The 22,749-nt window shown below is 36.2% G+C and overlaps 1 protein-coding gene across 2 annotated transcripts in view; it reads left to right on the top strand.

Moving 5' to 3' along the window:
- The first annotated feature begins 2,458 nt into the window (after positions 1-2,458).
- Positions 2,459-22,749, top strand: part of LOC121406511 (acid-sensing ion channel 1C-like) — a 35,991-nt gene continuing 15,700 nt past the window's right edge. For both annotated transcript variants that reach the window (XM_041597525.1, XM_041597533.1), the window contains exons 1-2: positions 2,459-3,089; positions 6,803-6,970. In XM_041597525.1, the coding sequence (XP_041453459.1) occupies positions 2,839-3,089; positions 6,803-6,970 (419 nt within the window). In that variant the 5' untranslated portion in view covers positions 2,459-2,838. The remainder of the gene's footprint in view (positions 3,090-6,802; positions 6,971-22,749) is intronic.

The following is a 22,749-nucleotide window of genomic DNA, read 5'->3' as shown; positions in this document are numbered from 1 at the left end:
ATCACTTTTGAAAACAAGGTTCAAAATTGCAATATAGTCAACCGAATTGGAGGTACTAGAGACAAGAGAAACGGCTCCTTTTCATTTTAATTTATGAAACACTAAAAGCTTCGCGCAACTCCCCCTCCCTGCACCCACCCCCTAGGGAGCGCGCTTTGCGCGCTCTGTAAGTGTTGGCACGGTCTTTGGTTGGCACGCTTCGCGTGCATTTACCGCCCCCTCCAAAATGAATTCTGAACATTGTCTTTTCTCCATATTTTATCTTATCTCAGAGATATGACAAAATCGGTATTCTGGTGGATGTCATAACTTTTGTCACAAAAATTGTCATAAATTTTGTCTCTTCTCTTTAGCGCGCAGCAAAAATACGCGGCTTTAAATGCGCGTAATCCTTTTATACAAGCAAAAGATATGACAAAAGTTATGACAGGGGGGTAGCAGTCATAAATTTTGTCATATCTTTTAGTACCAAATATCCCGATACCCTGCCGACTGAATGTCAAGGAAATAATTATATTATTTAGATTAGATTATGGTATTAGTTTCACTCATCTTCCATGACAATTTTCAAAATTATTTTTTCATGCTACAATTACTTAGGCCCTACATATTTATTCCTACTTTTTTTCTCTGTTTTCCTTACTTTTCTACCTCTCCTCTAAAATTCTTCACAGCTCCCTGTCTCTCTATGTAATTAAGCGCATCAATATACGCTTAGTTGCGCGATGCCAGCAACTGTTTTGGGGATACGCCCTACCTGCCACGGGGCTTTCCTATTGGCTAGAAGGGCTCCAACTGGGAATTAACGATGATTTTGATTGGTTCGCTTCCAAAAAGATGGGTAGGAACTTTGAGAGATATGACAGGGAAAAGACAATGTTCAGAATACCGATTTGTGACAATCATAGCGGTGTCACATCTCGAATTGAAATGACAAAATTTATGACAAAAGTTATGACAAAGTTACAGAATACCACCCAGGCTACGCGGTTGCTTCCATGGTGTAGTCAGGCGCCTTAGACCACTCCACTCGGCCACGGGTATATCACCACCCATCAGTACACACCCTAATTCCGGGGGGGGGGGGGGCACTCAGTATATATGTGCCGCGGAGGGTACCCCATTTTTACTCTCAAATTTGAGGATCCCAAAGAAAGTACAACAAGAGTTTTCAAACTCCCATAACTTGCTTATTTCATTAACGATTTTGATGAAACTGTAAAATTGTTCCTCTCATTTTACTCTTTCCAATAAGATTGCTTCTTGTCTTGGGTTTTGGTTTCCTTTAACAATTTGATGCAAGGTAGAAGAGCATTGTATATAAAATGCCTTGTATAAGGGCCATATCGGGAATAAAGTTCCAGACTTTCATGGTGTAGTCAGGCGTCTTAGACCACTCCACTCGGCCACGGGTATATCACCACCCATCAGTACACACCCTAATTCCGGGGGGGGGGGCACTCAGTATGGGTATGTGCCGCGGAGGGTACCCCATTTTTACTCTCAAATTTCTGTTCCAAGGCATAGCATTTTTGTCTTATTGAGAAAAGGAACAAATAAAGCCACTCCAAAGCATAGCATTTTCTTCTATTCGAGATAAAAAGAAGAAAGAAATCCTTTCCATGCAAAACTTCCCATATTTTTCGTTAAGCCGTTCTGGCCGCACATTCACAGACAGACACACGCGCATACGTGAATATTTATTTATTTATTCATTTATTTATTTATCTATCTAGTCAAATTTACTTATAGAGGATGAAACCATGATCAGCACAGCCATTTTACATCATGGTCTTAATAATACAGTTTTAAAATGAATATAAAAAATACATGATCAATTATATTAAAGAAAACAACAAAAAATGTTGTGCACAATGACAATAAGAAATTAATGATCGAAAATTACAGAAGAACAATAACCGTAATAAATTAAAAATTGAACTAAAAATATCTACTTAATTGTAAAAAAATTGTAGGAAATAGACAAAGAAATTGTGTAGAGAAGGAGAGAGAGGGGGGTGCGTGGGGGGGGGGGCAAGCATTATGCATTATCAACCCTGGGGCTGGTCGCTGATTAACTATGCGAAATGTCTCATTTCCCACTATCATTCTTGTATTTTTAATATTTTAGTTTCCTTGAAATATGATCCCGGTGCGTACAGTTTTTGATAACACAAGCAGTGCAGAGGCAATTTTGGTAAAAAAAATTCCTCGCTTTATTGTAGTTTTCGACAGCTAGTGCTTATTATGATGTATCTAAAATTTATAGTCGGATGGGTGGCTGGATTATTCTACCGCTCCAAGGTCACGTGATCATGGTGATGAAACCAAAATGCATTGGACAAATCGACCAATCAGATCCGGGCCGTTTCTGAATACCAGAAAAGGTGTCCTCGGCGCTCGGTACATTAAATCTAAGATTGGCGCCCTTCATTGGCGAGCTTGAGTTTTGGATTAGATGTGCATAGTGCGACAAAGCCCTGGGTTGAAGTTCGTTAAAGGTGATCATAGATATGGATTTCACCATACGCTCTCGGCTTCAACAACGCAAAATAGGAAAACTTTCTTAGCTTCGTTGTTCAATCTAGAACTTGCGATTTCATTTAATGGCAAAATTGCCTAATCGATGTTTGTCGAGAGGCAAAAAAATTATTTGCGCAACGAGGGAATAGTCGGGTTCTAAAAGTCTTACACACACAAACAAGCTTGGGAGTCTAAAAGGTCTTAAGATGTAAACGTGTCATCAATCATCATAAACCAACATTAAAAGCTGATAATTAATTTTGTTAATCAAACACCGAGCTCTTGAGTGGAGTTCGTCGATGCGGACAGGGGGAGATGCCTTCGAGGGTGATCCATGTATCTTCAGCACCGGAGACGGACGGGTATCCGAGAATGGCCTTCACGGACCCCGAGAAGGGGATCTATACCACAGAGGTGGGGACAGCAGGGCCCCTCCCATTTAAAGGGTTACCTCCTTACAAGGATAAGGTAACATGGATTGCTGTTGTTGCCAAGGGTGTGCCCGATACTGTCAGTGTTTCTGGGTTGAAATATCTCTTCAATGGACGCGAGAACAGGACGAGAAGGTAGGCATTCTTCACCATTCCATTCATTCTCGCTTCTGTTTCCCAAATCTTCTCTCTGAAATTACTGTCCAAATCAAATGGGGATCGGGCTTTCCAGAAAGCTGCACCAGCACAGTGGAATTCTCTCCCATCTACTATATTACCCAGCTTGAGTAATCCAAAGGAGGCCAATGATTAAAAGCAACCTCTTTCAAAATGTTTAATTAAGTTAGGTTCAATCTATGTTTTGATGTTTATTTGTATAATTTTAAATCTTCAATTCTAACCACATGTCCCGCTTTCCTCGCGTATAATTAGAGACTTGTAAGTGGTATGGACTGTACTATCATTTATATTCCTTTAAACAGATGTTTATGCATGTGTCAAATGTGTCAAATTGTGTATAACATTAATGACATAGGTAATACGAAGGAATGTGTACGTTTCTGTAAAACGCTAGATACTACATCGATTTTACGTCAGGTTTTGTGTGAATTTCACTATCAATTTTTTTTTCTTTTTTACCAAATAGGCCTTTTACCATACCAACAAACACGATTTTCTATTTTCACCGAACATGGAATGATTTATGATTTCACCCTCTACTATGAATATTTCAGAGATTGTTTGTTGATGAATTTGGTTTTCCCTTTTTCAACATCTGGTTGGTTCTCTCTTAAGAATAATATGCATGCTGAAACAAACCACTGGTGGATCCAGGGGGGGGGGTAAATTAAAATTTGAAATGTAAAAATGCCATTTAAACAATTTTTTTTGCTTGCCAAATTTTTTTTCGGAAGAATGTGTGGTGTTCCTCCCCCCCCCCCCTTTGAAAAAAATCCTGGATCCGCCCCTGAAACAAACTATACAGTTAAAATGACTAGATTAACAGTAATCTGAATTCAACTGATACAGTCGCATATCTCAAAGGGTGAGTGAATGTATATGTCTCTCTTTGATTATGTGGGTATAGATAGCTATATCTTTTAAGTATACGTTTTGAGACAACTATTAGTAATACAGAGAATAAAGTATATAGTCTATTATTTAATTTGTATAGAGAAGCGATAATTTCTCTACTGAAAAAATACTTGTTTATTTAAAAATTGGTAACATATCTTACGATATGAGTATAGTGAATAAGTGTGTTACTATTCAAGCAGGTTTATATTCCAATGTTACACTGCTCAGAATGATGCATTATGGGTTTAGGACCTGGCCAGTTTTGAGTACTTGAGGACTTGAAGTGGCTCCTCAAGGTTCGCATTTGCTTTGATATCTTATAATGAGAATTAAGAAATGACGAAGTTTTCGGAAAATTTGACTATTGCAAATCTAATAACGGTTGTATACACATGCAGCTGACCCTTCATTCTAGTCAATGGTTTGCTTTAGAATGGTTTGCTTTCGAATAATTAAACATGAAACTTGATGAGTTGCGAAATTTTTATCATAAAAATTCTGGTAGATCATTTTAATGACAACCACCATAATGGTGGTTGTCATTAAAATGATCTACCAGAATATTGAATGTATTATGCCTCCATGAAATTTCCTTGCCACTTAAACCACTCCTAACATTTTTTTTTCAAAAAAAGATATGTACTTAAAAAGTAAAATCCATAAAAATCCAACCACAGTATTTTTACATGAATTATCTTCATTTTGATATTCCGACCTACTTTTATGTGATATTGGATATTTTGAACTATATACTCTCTAAATGTAGAATATAGCTAATCTCACACTCACGGAGTGACAGGAACCAATCTCTTTTAAATGAACCGTACTTCCGTATATAGTTTGCTCCTTTAGGAGTGTACTGTACATCTTTCTAGATATTATAACTCAATAAATGGTAAAATAAACTCCCAAAAGATGCAAATGTCACTCCAAAATTACTGGCTACTCGTCTCACTTCAATAGGAGCGAGATTAAGGATCAGATTAAATATTTTGCATGAAGAGAGTGAGTCTCCTAATGTAGCCCTATTCACACAATGTAAAGAAAAATCTTAATATTGAAATATAACGAAGAAGAAAAAAAAATCTTAATTAACGTTAACATAATTAATCATTAAAAGTCAAGTCCACCCAAGAAAAAAAGGTTGGTTGAATCATTACAGAAAAATCAAACAAGCATGACGATGAACATCGGTAAAATAATAAAGTTATGACATTTTGAAGTTTCGCTTATTTTTTTTTACAAAATAAGAGAGCCGATAATGTCACTCACTATTTCTTTTGTTTCTTATTGTGTTATTGTTATACAATATTTCAATTTTTACAGATTTGACAATAAGGAATGTTAAAACAATGGCAATTCCACATCTTTATGGAGGAATAAAACTTTTTTTCACATGAAAATCAGGAGAAAATTACAATGCTTCATTTTCAAACAATGAAACAAAATAAATAGTGAGTGAGTGATGTCATTGAGTCTCTCATTATTTGTGCATATAAGTTTTGTGAAAACTTTTAAGCGAAACTTTGAAATATCATTACTTTCTTCTTTTGTAACCGATTCTGCTGAAATTTTCAGCGTTATGTTTGTCTGATTTCAGTTTCTCTCTGTTTTCAAATAAACCTTTTGTTGGGTTGGACTTTCCCTAGAAAAAAAGCACTGTTAATAAACGATAAAATATGAATAGAAAAAAGGAACCTTAAATTTGAATTATGCATACGAAAAAAAAATCCAAAATATAAAAAACGAAAAAATGTGTTCTTTATTTACTTAATATAAATGATCAAAAAGAGCCATTTTAATCAACGTGAAAACATTAGTAATAAAAGGTTAAACAATGTCAAACGTACTTTGAAATATGAATTTAGAAATCAATCTTTATTAAAAAAAAAAAGATATGAATTAAAACAATAAAAAGCAATCTTCACAGATATTAAGATATAAATGAAAAAAAGAAATATAGTCACGATCAACGTTGAAATATTGATGAAAAATAAATTTTATTCAATGCTGAACAGTGGCGTACCCAGGATTTCGAAGGGGGGGGGGCAAATTCGTCCGCCCAAAAAATTGACAAGCAAAAAAAAGGACTTCAACCACAAATAAAGGATTTCGTACCACCAGAAAAAAAATTGACAAGCAAAAAAAATTAAAGGTCTTCAAGTTCAAAAGTTGTGATTTGTCAGGGGGGAGGGGGCAGTCTGCCCCCCTTAGGTATGCTAGTGACGTTGAAATATATAGAAAAAGGCAATCTTGATTAATGTTGAAATACAAATAAAGACAAAAGACAATGTTGAAGTCAAATATATAAATGGAAAGGTGTTGACAACCTTAATTAAAGGTTAATGTATGAATAAAATACAAGAACAATCTTAATTGAATAAAAATACAAATAAAAAGGAAAAGGCGAGGAGAAAAAGAGAAAGGCAAATTATAGGTCTCTGCAATTCTTACTAAAATCTATACCATCAATGAACAAAGGTAGAGTCGGTTTGGAAGGTCCAACGTGTTCCATTTTAATCCATTAATGCATTAATGTGTTATGGTTTGCATGCCTTTATGCTTACATGAAATAATATGTTTATATATGTTTGTATCCATGTATTTATGTAAACAAGGTAAAAGTCATTGAGTGTTCAGTTGTATAAATAATTATTGTAATTCATACTATATTATTCTCTCAAAATTGTCTAAATCAACGACTGAACTAAAGCATTTTTTTAAATGCCAACTAGGTTTAATTCTAAATTTCTCACCCCCCCGTCATGCAGGATGGTATGGTCTTGGGTTATTAGTATAGCCCTCGGCGTGATGACCTATCAAGTGTTTGATCGATGCGTCTATTACTCCAACTACCCCAAGAGTGTCGACGTCGAGATCAACTACGTCAGCAACCTTACTTTCCCGTCGGTGGCCATTTGTAACTATAATTCCTTCAGGTAAGAGTGATCCAACGCCTGCCATCAGGATCGTAAAAGGATTTTTGCAATCGATTGCATTTGCAGACGATGTAAATGCACGTGTAAACCTTAAAGAGGGTGGATAGTTTTGGTAAATTCCTCGAAATCGGCCTGTCACCATTCTAATTGATTTGTATGTTATATGAATGTGTATGCCCTAAAACAGACATGATGTAGATGATATGAAATGAAATGGTGTTTTTCATGATAAATTATGCTCTTTTATGTGTGAATTAAACTCTGTCGGGAAACCCGACTTTTAACGCAAAGATCATCGCTGCTGCCGTGCGTGCAGCGTGCATACGTGTGCTACGCACTTATCTCTTCAGATGGTGCTACGGCCTACGCGAGAACGATAATGTAGTCCGCTACCGCAATTGAGTTACTCAGTAATTTACAAAGCTCGTTGATAAGATAATTTGATCAATTTTTCTTGCATCACACAGGCACGGCAGGCCAGACTTTAATTTAGATCTAAAAAGCCTCGATCGCATATCGATTTGTATACGTTACTCACATGCAAAACACGAACACCAGTCTGTTTTCCTATCTTCCTTGCAGCTTGCTCCCGATTGTCCCCATTTAAAAAAAAAAGAAGTGGAACCACGATGTGATACGCTGTTGCACATAAATATAAGCTCTCTGACTGCCAATATAACACGGGAACAACTTATAAAACTACATTCACAATGAATACAACTAGCACAGAATTGGAAGAAAAAAAATCTCTTCGGTTCTTCTCTGTTCTGACTTCCCGCGTGTTAGTCTCTGCTCATATGTTGTTTCAAGTCGATTGAAAAAAAAAGTTTTATTCTGTGATTCTGATGAATCAAGAGAAAAAAGGGACATGAAACCAACAGAAAGAAACCCTTACAGAGGAATTTCCAAGATTATGCATCCTGTTTATGTTTTGGAAATGCACCGATTTGTCACTAAAATTATATATAAACCGTCTTTGGGTGACCAGTGTTTGAATTTATAGACTAGCTTCAGTATGCACGTTGGCTGGCCTGGAATTTCATTCACTTATATGATACGTGTGTGTGTGAGAGAGACCGGGATGTGTGTTTTTGTGTTGAAGAATCACTGCAGGTTACGTAAGGAGGTTTGCCTGCACCATGCGCTTGCATGGACACCAGTAGAAAAAGGTCATGAACAGTACAGTCCACTGGTTTGTATGTGCAGGATATCCCTGGTACGTCGTGTATGTATAAAGTCCATGCATGCTCTTTTATCTCCTAGCTGCATGCCTAGAGATAATCGAGCTCTATGTCAGTTTCAAATTTTGGAAAACCGGCAATCCTATGGATATAGTAATAAGTTTGTAATAATTATTGGATAAAGTTATGTAAATATGACACTCAGTTTGAAAGTATATTTTCCATAATTGGATGTAGGCCATTTCACATGGTAAACCACTATATAGGCCTGCCAAAAAATGAAATGTGGGTCGGGTGTAACGTCGATATCGTCATACTTCTCTCCATATTTCAATTTTCCCTTTCTCTTTATAACTGGCAATGGGGGGGGGGGGGGCACTGCATGACTCCATATTATGGATCATCGAATGTTACTGTTATGAATATCTGTCCCACTTCTCAGATCTCTATGCATATATTCAGTGATCGATGTGCACAGATTTTACCTTTTTATACTTTAGACTGAATAAATGATTTTTATAACGTGTTTTTTTTATGTGGAAAAATATGGCAAACGGTCACTTGACTTGCTACTAACCGTCCTCTATCCACGTGAAGAAGCATGGCGATCGATTGAACGAAGTCCATCGCAACAAAAAGTTTATTTGAATAACAAGAAAAATCCATGCAAGCACTCGGAACATTTCATCAAAACTTCGGATGAAATTGTTTTTATTATAATTTCACAGAACAGTAATTTATATGCACATCCTGGTCTGTATATGAATAATGACACGTGACGGCACACACTTCTTTTTGTATTCTAGTATATGAAATATGACTATCTAATTTCCTCCTCATTGAAAAGGTGACGAAAAGTGTTATTTGTTCCTGAATATATAACCGTTGTGGATTACATTTTGATGGTTGCAGTCAAGTTGGTTCTTATTTTCAAATCTCTAAGACAATAATTCAAACAATTTAATTTTATTCATTTTACATCCGGGTTTTGGTGAAATTTTCAAAATTATGCTTGCTAGATTTTTTTCTATTAATTGATTCAAATGAACACTTTCTGGGGTGGACGCGTGAAGAACCATGTGCGCGATGCAAATAATAGCAGGGACAATGATTTAATGATAAGCACTGATTTTCAAGTCATAAGCACAAGAAGAAGAAACTGAGAACGAGAAGGAAAATGAAAGAGAGAAATTAGTAGATAAAGAAAGAAATTCTGAAGAAAAGGGAGGGGAGCTAAGATCGCGTCGTTGGGAATTTGTTCTGACAATGATGGCCTCAAAACTTATTGCAACTTTTCGTTTCTAACTTGACAACAAGTCATGCACATACAGGTACATCCCTCATTATTTCATAAACCTATCCTCCAATTAGCCGCCTAAGAGTAATACGGATAATTCAATAAAAATTGCGTTCATAAACTCCGAAAATAAGCCGCATTACTTTTATGAGCGCCCGTCCTGAAAAAGGCGGATAATCGCCATGACAACTGGACACGCCCCCTCCGATGCGGTTGTGTTGGAAAAGGGTGACCTTGTGACCGCACCATGGCAATTATCCGCATTATTTGGAAATGCGTTCATAAACTCAAAATCTTGTCCCGATGCTGCTATTATGCGGATAAAAGCAGCATCAGAGTAATGCGGATAACTCTTGTCCTCCTCCAATTTTACGACCAAATTATGCTGCTATTAGCCGCCTAATTCATTTTAATTGGGTTTATGAAAGGGGTATTAGATGGATAAATATCCGGATATTGTCAATCGGACCATGGAGGTAGTCTTTCTACCTCCACGATCGGACTGTATTTATGAGAGAAAAGCTATAAATGAATATGTTGCGTTATCGGCCAAAATTATTGCAACATAATTCATAGTGCATTGAAATAATCATGGACCTGGCCATGGGCGGATGATCTTTATTATTACTGGGGGTGATGTGACAATGCTCAATGTTCATTTTACCCGTTCCAATAAATAAACAAATCTTACTTGACATCTAACACGAAACGAGTGACCATTTCAAACTTTCTTCACAACGTAAAATTTTATAAGAACCTTTTTACTATAGTTGGCGAGCTTGCCTGACACATTCATTCCAATTTGATATTGACTGAACATTAGATAAACTATACCATGTATACTGATAAATCGTTCTTGTACCATGATAAGAAACAAAATTTTTTCATGCACCTATACCCTGGTCAAAATAATGGCAATGGTTACATGCTCAGTTTCAACTTTGCACCTTTCTAATGAGTATGAGCAGAAATACAATTTAGTAAAGAACAACATTTTCAAGAACATACCTTTTCACATTTTGTAAACGTCTTTATCGTAAATCGATTAGTTTTTCTTTTCCTGTGTTATATTTACATGAATATCTATGTAAGGGACCCCTCTGTAAAACAGCGTTGATATGTTATCAACGCTGAGTAGGGCAATCCCTCCGTCTTTTTAATGATCGTTTCTTTGTAACTGTATATTTTGTTGTAATTTTTAATTGACGGAAAATAAATACAATACAATACAATACAACATAGCTCCTTTGTAGAGGCATCTTTACAAATAATATATCGGATACAGACACGGTACCAGCCTCCGCTGATGGGGGGTGAGGAGGCGGATTTTGTTTCAGCCATATTTTCCCCGATCGGCAGCTCGAAGCTTGATTTGTGTACTATTTGAAGGGGCATAGTCCTAACAGTGCACCTCTGTACATTTATTCTTAAAAATCGGCATGAATATATGATAATCTCAAAAGCTTTATCTAAATAGTTCGACGAATCGAGCGCGAAGCGCCAGCTAATTTTGTTTTTCAAATTTTATTTGTTTTGTCCTAAAATTTGATCATTCTAGGCAATGTTTGTGGTCCTGAACAAATTGTGTATGCAACTAAATAATTACTGTGGAGAGTGAGTAGAAATTTGTAATATACGTTTTGATCTGATCGAAAAGGGACCTTGTCAAGGACTTCTTGCAGTTAGCAATGAATGCGTTTCAACAATCAAATAGCGCGAGCACAATTTTTTTTTTTACCTAAAGGAGGGAAATTCTAAGTTTTTTTGTAAACGTGAACAGGATAGGTATATCACTGAACAACGATACGAGAGCGAAGCGCGAGCGTAATAGGTAGGCGTATAGGTAGGCTTAGAAAATAATATAGGTATATAGGCCTACTTATAAACCAATCAAATTTTACACAGCGCGAGTAGAAGATACTAATATTCAGACCATAAAAGTGACATTTTTACAGAACACTTTCTAACTAGCACATCAATGATGTGGAGCTCATCCGGCATCTCACAACACAATTTAACACAATTTTAATTTCAGCCCAGTTGACACTGTAGTGAATTATAATTATTGGTGACATAAATTGAGGATATAGAATTGAAATTGATGAAGAAATGACATAGGAACATTTTTGTGATCTATGAATAAATTTCATATGAATTAAAAACCTTGGTGAACCTAATGTAGCTCTCAGATGGAACAAAAATAACCAAAATCAAACAAATAAGTAATTTCTGTGAGTTTTTAAAATATATGGATAAATAGCAGATTCAATGAGTTTCAAAATTCTATGTTTAAATTTTGTATCACCATCGCGATGCTATCATATAAAGCAAACAAAATTGAAATTGATCCACAAATGAAGAAGAAAAAGATTTTTGTGATTTCTGAAGAAATTTTGCATAAATTAAAAATAATAATTTTCCAGACGAAATTTCAAAATTTTGTGTACAAGTTTGGTGAACCTCATGCAGCTCTACCAGATAGAAGAAAAAAATCAAAATCTGTCAACAAATACGGAAGAAGAGGAATTTTAAGTTATTTATGAATACATTTCGCATAAATTAGCATAATGTTCTACTGAAAATTTTGAAAATTCTGTGTAGAAGTTTGGTGGACCTCATGAAGTTCTACCGAATGGAAGAAAAAATATCAAAATATGTCAACAAATAAAGAAAGAAGAGGCATTTTCTGTGATTTCTGAATAAATTTTGCATAAATTATAATAAATAATTTTCCAGACAAAATTTCAAAATTTTGTGTACAAGTTTGGTGAACCTCATGCAGCTCTTACTACCAGATGGAAGAAAAAAATCAAAATCTGTCAACAAATAAAGAAGAAGCATATTGATGTGAATTTTAAAAAATATGCATAAATCAGCATATTTAACGAATTTCAAAATTCTGTGTAGAAGTTTTGAATGCCCCACCTAGTGCTATCATATAAAGCAAACAACTGAAATCGGACTTGAAATGGCGAAGAAGTATAGCATTTTGATATTGTGGACATACGGACGGACGCCACGCCGACGCGTAAGCTCATCTTGCCCTTCGGGCCGGATGAGCTATAAATCAATGTGCAACTTTTGAAATGAAAGTTCGATTACTGAGCTGAAGTATGTTCTGTATATTGACTTTAAAAATTTGATACTTCAAACTCCATATTGTGCATGATATGTAAATCACCTAGCAGGCTATGCGAGCACGAACAGTGAGCGAAGATTTTATAAAGTGACATGAACGATTTGTTTATTTTCCAAGTCATCCCCTCATTTTATTTTGTTCATTCGTCTTCCTCCTCTTTATTTCACTTATTTCTTTTCCCCCTTCTTTTCCGTTTTTGTTTCTTCCCCTTTTTTCTTTTTGTTTTTGCTCTGCCAAAAAGGGGGACGGTCCCTCGGCCCCCTAGATCCGCCTATGTGGAAGTTTAAAGTTTAAATATTCTGTCATGAAGACAGGATCATTATGTATAGGCAAGGCTTACAAATCCACGGGGCGGGGGCGAAGCGGCCACTTAGCCCCCCCCCCCCCCCTCTTTGGCGGCGAAAAGGGAAGCTAAAGAAAAAGAGGGAATGAAAAGATGAGTTAGGAAAGAAAATGATAAAAGAAGGAAGAAAGTATAATAAAACTTGGGAAGGGATAGATAATAAACAAAGAAATAGTTCATAATATAAACAAAAAATTTGCTCACGCTTCGCACTCACATTGACTTGAGTGACATAACAATCTGTTCAACATGTTCAAGAGGATATCAACTGCCCTAAAATATTCATTTTCAAGTCTAGTCAATAAGTACAAATTATTCTGCTCACGATTCGAATATTGTCTTTTTTTAGTTAGGAATACACATACTCTTCATGATTACAAGAAAGGTTCTAAATTCATATTACAAAAATATCAGCTCGAACTTTGCGTTCACAAATTGCGTTCAATATTGGCTTCACAATTTTCCTATAGTGCTTGAAGGTAGCTGAAGTAACATTTCTCTATCATTTTTCATAATACCATATTTATGAATTTCCATATACATCCCCAAAATTAAGATATACCCTAAAATTACACTATACTGTACAAAAAACACCGAGAACGAAACATGAATAACCCACTATACCATCGATTGATATCGATGACCTCTTCCCCCTTTGAAATAAATTGAGATCCATTTACGCGCATGCACACTCCCCTCTCCCCATTTCTCTCCAAAATAATACGAGTCTGGCTCCTTCACTATACCCTCCAGAAATTGCTCGGAGTTCGGGGAGGGGGGGGGGGTGGTGAGTGTCGATTCAGGGGATAGGGAATACATTAACTTCCCTTAATTCGACCGTCATAATTTTTTATGAATTATAATGACAAGTATGATCATGATAAGGAGGGAGTACATATTATTATGATCATGATTCTGGTACCATCGAAACTCGCGCTAGCATTGCTGATATAGTCCTTATAGCACTTGGTCTTGGTCTACCCCCATCATGGTGCATTTGACCCCCCTCCCCCCATTGAAGAGAAAAGAATAGTAATAGAGAAGGGTGAAACATGACATGTTTATAAAGTATCACGTCAAAATATAACACAAAGTTACATTTATTTATTGAATTCAAAGGGTAAAAAAAGATTGCTTGCTCGTAGCTTTTCAATAGTAATAATTCTATCCTTTTGTGCAATCGTGCCCCCGTACAAATTTTAGACTGGTTATGGAACTGACCCCCCCCCAAAAAAAAGTAATCATAATTTATAGGCCTAAATGTAAACAAAAAAATATTAAATACTCCCATCAGGGAGTCAGGGACCAAACTTAATTGTGTCAGTTATCCAATCCCATGAAAACTGACACTGGACACCCATACATACATGGCGGTGAAAGCGAAAATGGGGGGGGGGTATGCCCCCAAATTCTTTGGCTAGGATTTAGCATCGACTAGGATATAATGCTGGGGTGCAGGTACATCCGATACATCGCCGAAATTAAGCAATAACAAATTAGCAAGCTATTCCAGACTTCATGACACATACGTTATCAATTTTTTTCCTCCAGTCCTTTTTTTATGATCCTCGATCTTAATCCGGAGGTGTTTTTATGGGCCTAATTCCACTTCTCCTTATCCCTTCTCTTTATTTTAAATTCAGCTTCATCGTTATCACATAGGCCGATCCAGGGGGCGAAGTACCCTGGTCCCCAAATAGTGGCTGAGCAAAATATGACTATATAAGTTTTTTGCTCGCACTTGCATGTTTGATGTCGAGATACAAATCTTCCTCAATAGGCCGATATGGTATGCATATTTATATATATATATATATATGTATATATTTATATATATATACTTTTCTTATTATGATTATGATGGTGATGCTGTTTTGTGCGCGATTACATGCACTACTACAATCATGAATGTTATAATTTCAGTTCTTGTCATTGTGAGCATTCTTGTATGGATCCCTAACTTGAGAAGACGTATGTTTCACGTCGAAATTTTGGACTACAAAATAAACTGTTGGAACTAAATATGCATTACCACTTTGCCTCATTAATATCATCTATGTCCAACACGCGGAACTTTATGTAACATCGTTATATATGCATACATATATATATATATATATATATACATATGATATACAAAACCTATTTCAGCTCGGACATCGATCGAGCTGTTGTTATTTTGTTTGATTTACATTTTTTTAATTGCAGCCGTAATCCGTTTTATGGTATCATTATCGATGCAGCTCATGTACGCTACGCGCTAGCTAGCATTATTTGTCAAGTACCCATTCTCTAATATAGTTCTCATATATTCCATAAATTCTCAAAATATTCCTATTCAGGTCTAATTGTCAAAACCTATCAGCTAGCGCCGAACGCTCGCATTTTGATTGGTGAGAAATTTAACTCTAAAACAAACTATTCAAAATCCCTTTTTATGACAATTCATCAAAATATTTGGTTCGTGAATTGTGCTTTCTATTCATTAATACACAAATGCTTAGAATATCCAGTTTTCCGAACTTGATATCAACAAATTTCTCGCTCTCACCGGGCTTATGAGATAAGATAACAATTTCATAAATTTCTAACAATTATATTGTCCTTTTTTCAGAATGTCGACAAGTTTCATTTCGCGATTAGGGAGACTAATAGGAAGATATTTACCATTTTCATATGATGACAAAATGTCCTTAGAATATCAGCTCGCGCTTCGCGCTCGAATATCTTAAGTGCGATCTAACTCCAATTTACAATTGTCATTGTCAGTGTTTGAAACTAGTGCTTATATTGACGTTTTCATATCTAATATCAAAAATATTCTGCTCGCACTTCGCGCTCGCATTATAGATGTAGGAAGATACCTAATTATACCCATCTTCACGAATTACAAAATACGAATACTAGTCATGCTAGTATAGTGTCCCGTTTTGAGCTCTAAATCTCATTTTTTCCCATCGCGCTTAGCGCTCGTATTGTTTAGTTATATACCTATCCAGTTCAGGATTACAGAAAATGCATAGAATGCAAATTTTCTTGGTTTGAATGTCAAAAATGATCGGCTCGCACTTCGGCTCACATTACTCGATTGTTGAAAATAGGCCTACATGTATGTATCGTCATGTCTATACTGCAATCAGAACAGGTCCCCTTCTATCAGGCGAGCGCTTCAGATTCATGTTCGCAGTAGTTATTGGTTAGATATACCAATCTTGCTCAGGATATCAAAAACACTACTCAGAACTTTTTTTTTTCAGGAAAAAAATATGACATTTCCAAAAAAATTTAGCTGTCGATCGCTTTACGCTCGCACTATTGAATAGGGGATTATAGGATTAAACATTTATGTTGTATTATAAGAATAAAGCTGACTGTTACAGGGGCCACGGAATGGTTTTCAAAGGGGGATTACCACGCAAAAAATCGTAATCCTATGGTAATTTTTAATTTTTACGTTTTTGTACACGGTTTTGGAAAAAAAATTGGGGGGGGGGATTCCCAAGCCCCCCTCCCGCTTATAGCGATCGATCGGCGTGAAAAATATGGGTGAAAAATCCCCCCCCCAATATTGGCGAAAGCTGGATACGTCCCTGCTATCATATTAGCTCGTTCCATTCTAATTCCCTGTTTCCTTATTCCTCATTTCCTTCCCCTTCACGGGATAAATTCCCGTTCCATTTTCCAATCTCTTATATATATATGTTTTTTTTAATCCCCATCATTGATTAGTATTTCGAGATTTTTCTTTCTCACAGTAGCCTACATCTCTTCATTTTCCTCTTTCCTTCCCTGTCTTCCCACCTTCCTTCTCTCCATGTTCTTTCTTTTCCCTTTCTTGTCCATTTTCTTGTTTTCTTCTCTTCTTTCAATTCAATTCAATTCTTTTTTTATTTCATTTCCATTCAAAACATAATACAAAGTAATATAAAACAATACAAATCAAATACAATTTTACAGAAGGGCATTCTTACTTCGTAAAAAAAAAACAGTATAATATAGAGCATAAATGGATATGGAAATGAAAATGAGGGGGATCCACTAAAAAGCAAAGCTTGTAAAATTGTGGATCCCCCTTGGAAAAGAAGAAATTATAGTCGACTTACTATATGCGTACATGCATGTATTACAGGAAAGAAAAAGAGAAAAAGAAATCATATTGACGGAAACATAAAAACTGAACAAATGCAAACCTTTTCACACAAAGAGGTCTTCGTTGCAAAGGATATGTTGCGCAAGACAGGAAAAAAAACAGAGAGAGGTGATGACAAGACGTAGAAGACAAGACAAAACAAGAGACAGGACAGTACAAGACAACTAGTTTTTAAAAAGGAGTAAAACTAAGAATGGGAAAGGGCTGACCATGAACCAGCTTGATCTGGTGAAATAACAAAGGATATGACTGGACAATATAGATGAAAAAAGATAAAATAAAAGTGAAAAATGTAAGGATTATAATCAAGATAATGAAGTGTTAGTTCCGTTGAGAAGAATTATAGGAATTAAGCAGGATACGTTTGAGTTTACGTTTGAATGAATTCAAGGAGACACTGTCTTTAACATTATTAGCGAGTGAGTTCCAGAATTTAGGACCGTTGAATAGGAATGTATTTTTGGCCAGTAAAGTTCTGTAAAGTGGGATGTGAAGTTCGTCAGAGTGTCTCGTGGGGTAGTTATGATAAAATTGATTTTTAGGGAACATGGCATCAAAAATATGGGGAAGTGCATTATTATTATAACTATACATGAAGTGCCCTAACTGTAGTAAATACAGGTCTTTGACTTTCAACAGTTTACTTTCTAGAAAAAGTGGGTCCGTATGAGAACGGAAACATGTACTATGAATAATACGAAGTGCTTTCTTTTGCAAAAGCAACAATTTATCTAATAAATATTGATGGGTATCACCCCAAATAAGAATCCCATAGTTCAAATAAGGCAAGATTAAGGATGAGTAGAGCATGATTAATGATGTGGAGGGAATGCAAAATTTTAGCCTATTAATAACACCAATATTTCGTGAAATTATTTTGGATATATTTTCAATATGATTTTTCCAAGAAAGTTTACTGTCAACTGTTATTCTTCCTTTTGTTTACCTCCCTTTTCTTTCTTTTCTCCCTTTTCCCCATTTCCCTTTCCCAATGCATGCGTTGAAATATGACGTGAAAAACATGAACACAATCATCGTACACCATTATGTCGTACACGCAAAAATGTGTATGTGAATGTTTTGCTCAGCGAACGTGGCCAATGTCGATCGCAGTGTAGTGTAGTGCATGGAGTAGATGTATCCCGTGGTTCAACCAATCTTGCATCTTATCGTACGAGAAAAATTGTAGCCAAAATTTTCACAGAAACATCTCCAATACGTTTTCATGAACATACGTTTACATGAACGTCAAAACAAACTTAGGTAACATGTGAACTACAGGTTGGACGGACAGCATAAGGGTAAGAAGGTCCACATATTTTTGTTTTATTCTCTATGCTAATCAATCTATTTACAATGTTTCCGTTGCCTGTACTGTGCTCCTCGCCGAACTCGCTGGGGGGAGAAACTCGACGGATGCCTTGTTATAAACAAAGATTGACGAGCGTATACACTGAATTAGCAGACTACGCTCGCAGGGATATTTTGGGTTGGTATAAGTGGAATGGCCAGCGATCGACGAAGAATCAGTCGTGGGCGGTAGTGGGCGCTATGTGAGTGCTCGTAAATTCAGCAAAATGCTGTTTAAATTCAGCGAGGAAAATGACTTCATTTCTCAGTGTTTATTTGAAATTTTAATATTTCCAAGAAGAAATTCTGTCAATTTCTTATTGAACTGTTATCAGCAATTGTTATTCAATGGAAAAGATCAATTCAAGCGGATTTTTTGTATCCTTTACCAACACTATCCACGAGCTTTACTAACAAGGCTGGGCTGCCGAGGATTCATAAACGTCAGTTACAGGGGCGGTGGAACGATTCTGAAAATGGGAGGGGGGGGGGGCTACATAAAATCACAATTTGATGGTCGTGTTTTAATGTATTTGTTTACACTGAAATAATGTGGGAGCTGATCACTACGTTCCCCTCCCCGGTCTCGCGGCGGCCCCCTGAGAATCATGTGGGACTATATATCCTGGACTATTATTCAAATATTTCAGTCTATATTTACCCTTTGCTAAAAATGTATATAGGCAGGTTATGACCGAAGTCAGGTCAATCGGTAAAAGAAATCATTATAATTTTTTATAACATCAACCGTAGAAATATCGTTGTTAATTGCAATTCAATTCCATTGATCAAAACACATGCAATATAAATAGGTTAATGATGAGCTACGAAACTTGTGGAAGATAAATTTGTAGAAGTTTTACACTTTTCAGGGAATGGCCCATATATGGTCATGAAGTTAAAATTATCAAGATAGTTCCTGATAGTTCCAGCCCCTGTCAACTTCTAAATCTTATGGCTATTCAAGTTGTAATAAAAAGATTTAGTTTTTTTTTGCTTGCGCAGTCTCCATATTCGCTCTGTTTTATTCCAGCCCTCGTTAATGTTGTAGCTGCTTCGCACTTGCACGCATGCAATTCTATACTCTGCTTAAAAAAGCAATTATTGTTGTCATACATGTGAAAACTGAGAATGTCATTGTTATTTTTCCCCTTCTTGCAGGCCTTTATATCTTCTTTAAATATGAAAGGAAAACTTCTCAATCATTGTCCACGATTGCTCCTGACTGTAGTATAGGCGCCAATGATTGTGTAACGGTCTTTGAAATAAGGAAAAAGAAGGTGGATGTGATTTTCAAAAAGCCAGCATCACTCAATATTTTTTTTCTCGTATCTCTATATGCACACTAAGAGTATATTGTCTGGGGGCTTTTTTTTTTGGGGGGGTCCAACTTTGCACTCTACGAAGCTTTGGGAGTGAGGTTAACTATATGCACTTTTGCACCATAAACATGATAATCGAAGCAGAGTCATAGCAATAATTTTAGAACCTTTCTTTTTTCATTCATTTTAAGGTTCTTCAAATAAGCAAAATGAGCTTAAAACGGTAATGTAGAACCGTTTAATATTTTAAACCCTCTAAGGTTTTTTTAAACCATCTATGGGGTTCTCAATTGTGTGAAGAACCCACATTCTAAAAAATATTGGAAAAAGATGCTCAATGAGGGTAATTATAAGTTCAACCAACACTGGGCATTTCTATTGGGCATTTTTATTCATCCAGTGTGATGAAAATTTTGCCCATTCTATAATAATTGCTACTTATTTTTTAACCTTACCGGACAATAATTATGCTTCCCGCATTGAGTAAAATACTGCCAAAAAATCGGTTGGACACATAATTAGATTAGATTAGATTTATTTATTTATTTATTTTCCGTTCAACAAAATCAACAAATACAATCGAAGTAATATTACATATATTCAAAACAATATAGACAGCTCAATTACATTTTTTAAACAAATATAGAAGATAAAGTAACTGAACGGAGAGCTTTGTGAAGAAAAGCGATGCTTGTATAAAAGACAAGTCCCTAAAGATTTTACCCAATATTTTCTAAATAGATTATAGGGTCCTTTACACAATCATCAACCCCATATGTTGTATAAAAAAGGCCTTAATTGGTTCTTTGTATAACACCAAAACCCGGTTCTAATTAATTACCATTATGGCCGTTTTAGTTCCAAATATACGGTACAAAAATGTTAATTGTTCCCATCCTTTTCACTTTTCAAAATGTGACTGTCGGTGTTGTATTTAGGGCGCAAACTTGAGCATTTTTCCAAGTGGGCATGTATATGTGTGTTTGAGCCCTTAAAAATCATAATGCAATATACGATCAGTATAATATTCAGAAGTGAATCCGGGGGGGGGGCAAATAGAGCACAACCGGCCCTCTGCCTGAAAGTAACGTCTGAGTGGCCTTTTTGACGACACTTTCTTTTCTTTTTCTCTTTTTGCTGGTCCAATTATTTTGGGGGTGTTGCTGCATGCACCCCTTCTAGTGTGAACATATTTTTTTCCAGGGGAGGGGGGGTGGAAGATTCTGAATAATACAACCAAACCTATGTGTCCTTGATCGGTACATGATTTCAATCAGGGTGTGTGCTAAGAACGGAAATGCGTTGATGAACACACAAATGGCTGGATTCCGAAAATGTGGAACAAGCCCAATCAAAACCAATCCATCAATTCGTACCCATGATGCAACAATGTTTAATGATCATTATTTTGAAACTCGACATGACTAATAGCCAAATGGGTATGATTGTGCACGATTGAGGTCACCATGATTATACCAGTTTGACGTTAATATGGTTAATGCAATGGCGCCTGGTATATAGGAGGTATTAGGGAAGGGTGAAAATATTCCCATTACTCCTTTAGCAAGGATATTAAAGGTATTGTTTAACTTTGTGAGCAGCCGATTTAAAAAATTCTCAAACCAATATGAAACATGTGTACAAGTGCATTTATTAGAACTAATAAACCCTGAAAACATCCATTATTGAGAATAAAAAGCTAAAACTACAAGGCAAACCCCGATTTTGTAAATAGGCGTCTTATAGACACCTAAATAGTACACATAAGTGTATGGGATGAAATTAAGATGGTATTTCCGGTCACTTTATATTTCAATTTTTGAAGCACTAAATAATCATTTTCGAACGCAATTTTTTCTGGGCTTCGAGTCATTTTTGGAAAATATCACAGACACAGGTGACAAGTGTGACCTTCTAGCTCAGCTTTCTTAAAAGTCAAACCAATGTTAACCAATCACTTTAAGGTAAACAGAAATATAGAGTGGTGGAGGGAGAGGGGGGTGGTATAGATTGAGAGGGAGAGGGGAAGAAAAGGAAAGAAAGTCAAGGAGAGAGATACAGACAGAAAAAAGAAGAAGTGTGTAAGTGAACGGGGTGGTATAAGGGTGTGGTGAAAATAGGTTTGGGTGTTGATACGCTTGGTCACGTTGACAGAGTCGTATAGAGGGGGCATTGGGCGATCGCCCCCTCCCCTAATTAAAGTATTGCCTTTAAACGTATCGATTTGCCCCCCCCCCAAAAAAAAAAATGATAATAATAATAATAATAAATATCACTCTTTAAAAAACGAGGAGCTAATTTAGCTCTTAAAGAGCGTGTATAGTGACTGCACTTCGGAGTGCTGATTTTTCTCGTTCAAATTTGAACTGGACAAATCAGCACTCCGCAGTGCTGTCACATTTCACGCTCTTTAATAGCTAAATTAGCGCTTCGTTTATTAGAGTGTAATAATAAAATGAAATAATAATTTTGCCGACTTGAAAAATGATATGAAATGCTGTATTTTATTTTCTATGCATTGGAAAGCACTATACCACCATTACAATTGGCATGAAAATACCATCAAAAATGCCAAACTGTCATTTGTTTAATGCGCTTTACGTGCGAAAATATAAGTTGCCGCATGGAGCGCGCCGAAACCTTTGACGGACGGTTTTTTTTTCTTTCACTTTTGCCCCAGCCCGTCCCAAATCTAAAAAAAAATGAATCGAGGCCCCTGCATTTTGGTTATGCGATTTCCAATCGATATGCTGGATTTATCCTCCCCGTGACAACGTAAAAACCTATATCCTTCGTCTTAATCTATCCATTTTTGATGGATGTGTAATTAGGCGATTGGAGATAGGCTTTCATTTCGATGACTCGCTCTGATTGCGAGATTAAACATGCTTAGTCAGTGAGAGTAATGAAAAGCAAATATTGGAACAAAAGAAGATTGGGGCATATTTGTGACCTTTCAAAAGAGGCCTATTTGCCTTGATCAGGCGATAGTATTAT

The sequence above is a fragment of the Lytechinus variegatus genome, chromosome 1 (assembly GCF_018143015.1).
Source record: "Lytechinus variegatus isolate NC3 chromosome 1, Lvar_3.0, whole genome shotgun sequence".
NCBI lineage: Eukaryota > Metazoa > Echinodermata > Echinoidea > Temnopleuroida > Toxopneustidae > Lytechinus > Lytechinus variegatus.
Note: the sequence above shows the minus strand (reverse complement) of the source record. Positions and strands in the feature narration are given on the sequence as shown.